This window comes from Crocuta crocuta, unplaced genomic scaffold (assembly GCF_008692635.1).
Source record: "Crocuta crocuta isolate KB4526 unplaced genomic scaffold, BGI_CrCroc_1.0 scaffold526, whole genome shotgun sequence".
Classification (NCBI taxonomy): domain Eukaryota; kingdom Metazoa; phylum Chordata; class Mammalia; order Carnivora; family Hyaenidae; genus Crocuta; species Crocuta crocuta.
In genome coordinates, this window is record NW_027528811.1 from 252,195 (window position 1) to 254,210 (window position 2,016).

Below are 2,016 nucleotides of genomic sequence, written 5' to 3' on the forward strand. Positions count from 1 at the left end.
CCCCTCACTCTCTCCATCACAGGCAACCTCATCCGGAAGCTCCCGAGGAAGACCGCGGTACGAGTGGGTGACACGGCCATGTTCTGTGTGGAGCTGGCCAGGCCGGAGGGCCCCATCCACTGGCTGAGGAACCAGGAGGAGGTGGTGGCTGGGGGCCGCGTGGCCATCACCACAGAAGGCACGTGCCACACGCTGACCATCTCCCAGTGCAGCCTGGAGGACATGGGCGAGGTGACCTTCACTGCTGGTGACTGCCGGACGTCCACCCAGTTCTTTGTGTCTGGTAAGGGCCTGGGGAGTGCCCTTGGATGGACAGTGCCCTTTCCCGTCCTGTGACCACTGGGCCCTGCTGTGCTCTCCAGCCCGCTGCACGGAGGGCTTTGGGGCACTGGACCAATGGGTCATAGCTGTGATTTCCTTGGGCCCCTGGTTTGTTTGCTGTCCTCCTTCACTGTGGTCACCCCAGGTGACTGCCAAGTAGCAGTCCAGGTGGCCCCCCACCCTGCAAACCACATTAGAAGCTACAGATTGTTGTGGGAGGGGTGAGGGTGGGATGTCAGGAGTGGGCATGTCCTCTTTCTGTGGACTTTTGTATCACATTTGTAGATTTGGGGGAGCAGGTCCCTCTCCCCATCCACCCCCATTGGTCAGCCCTTGGTTGGGGTAGGAATGTGTCCTTGCACACAGGTCTGAGCACCCTCAGAGTGGTCACTGTACCCTGCTTTGGTCACTGCCTAGCCCAAGACCTGCAGAAACAGATAAGGCTTGTGCCCAGGCCACATGCACAGTTTGTGAGTTTGTGCACTCTTCCCCCTGCACCCAAGGAAATGGCCACAGAGCTGGGCCATGGGTCGTGGGCCCACATCCTCCCTGGGCCCAGCAGCCCAGCCATGGCCATTCCCAGACCATGCTGTGGGTTCTGTGACACCTTGAAGGGCTGACCTTGGATCCAGGGCTTCGGGAGGGAGCTGCTGGCCAGTGACATCGGCTGTGGTGTCCCCAGCCCCTAGGAGGCCGCCCCTGCACGCCCCTGAGGCCCCAGTGGTAAAGGCCAGGACAGAGTTCTCCGTCACCCTCGCCTGGTCTCCACCACCTCACGGGGACCTCCCTGTCCCCATCGATGGTTATCTGGTGGAAAAGAAGCGGCTTGGTGCCTATGCCTGGAGCCGATGCCACAAGGCGGAGTGGGTGGCTGAGCACAAGCTGACCGTGGCCAACGTGGCTGAGGAGGGGGACTTCCAGTTCCGGGTATCAGCTGTAAACAGCTTTGGCCAGAGCCCCTACTTGGAGTTCCCAGGGACTGTCCACCTGGGTAAGTGAGGAAGGGCTCCTCAAGTCTGCCCCATGGGCTTCCTGGGAGAGGAGGCACTTGGGCTCTGGAGGGGGAGCAGAGGAGGGCAGAGGCCGGCCCCGTCCTGAGGCCCTCACTCTGCAGCCCCCCAGCTGGCCGTGAAGACACCTCTGAAGGCAGTGGAGGCAGTGGAGGGCGGCGAGGTGACCTTCTCTGTGGACCTCACTCTGGCCTCGGCGGGCGAGTGGTTCCTGGATGGCCAGCCCCTGAAGGCCAGCAGCGTGTATGTGATCCGCCACAATGGCACGCGGCATGCCCTCACCATCCGCTCTGTGTCTGCCAGCCTGAATGGCGCTGAGCTCAAGTTCATGGCCAATGGCATTGAGAGCAGCATCCGCATGGAGGTCCGAGGTACGGGACCCCAGCTCTGACCCCCAGGCCTCTTCCCTAGGGATGGGTGGACTCCTGGGTGGTTTCCTGGATGAGGCGGGCTGGGCAGGGGAGGGGTGTGTGAGGCAGCTTGCCCAGGGCTGGGGGCAGCCTCAGCCTCAGGATATGAGTGGAGGAGGGGCTTCAGGACCTCACTTCTGTATCTGCCTGCTCCCCTCTCTCTCTGCAATCTTGTCTCTTCCTCTTTTCTTCTGTCTGTTCCTTCATACCCAACTCTCCCACTCTGTCCACTCTCCCCTGTCCCCTCCCCAATGACCCTCCCCCTTCCATCCCCA

General features: G+C 61.9%; 1 protein-coding gene across 1 annotated transcript in view; it reads left to right on the top strand.

The window, feature by feature from the left end:
* The window catches only part of OBSCN (obscurin, cytoskeletal calmodulin and titin-interacting RhoGEF), a 154,398-nt gene that overhangs the window by 2,192 nt on the left and 150,190 nt on the right, over positions 1 to 2,016 (top strand). The window contains 3 exon segments of the mRNA XM_077755858.1: positions 23 to 283; positions 1,004 to 1,312; positions 1,436 to 1,702. Of these exon segments, the coding sequence (XP_077611984.1) occupies positions 23 to 283; positions 1,004 to 1,312; positions 1,436 to 1,702 (837 nt within the window).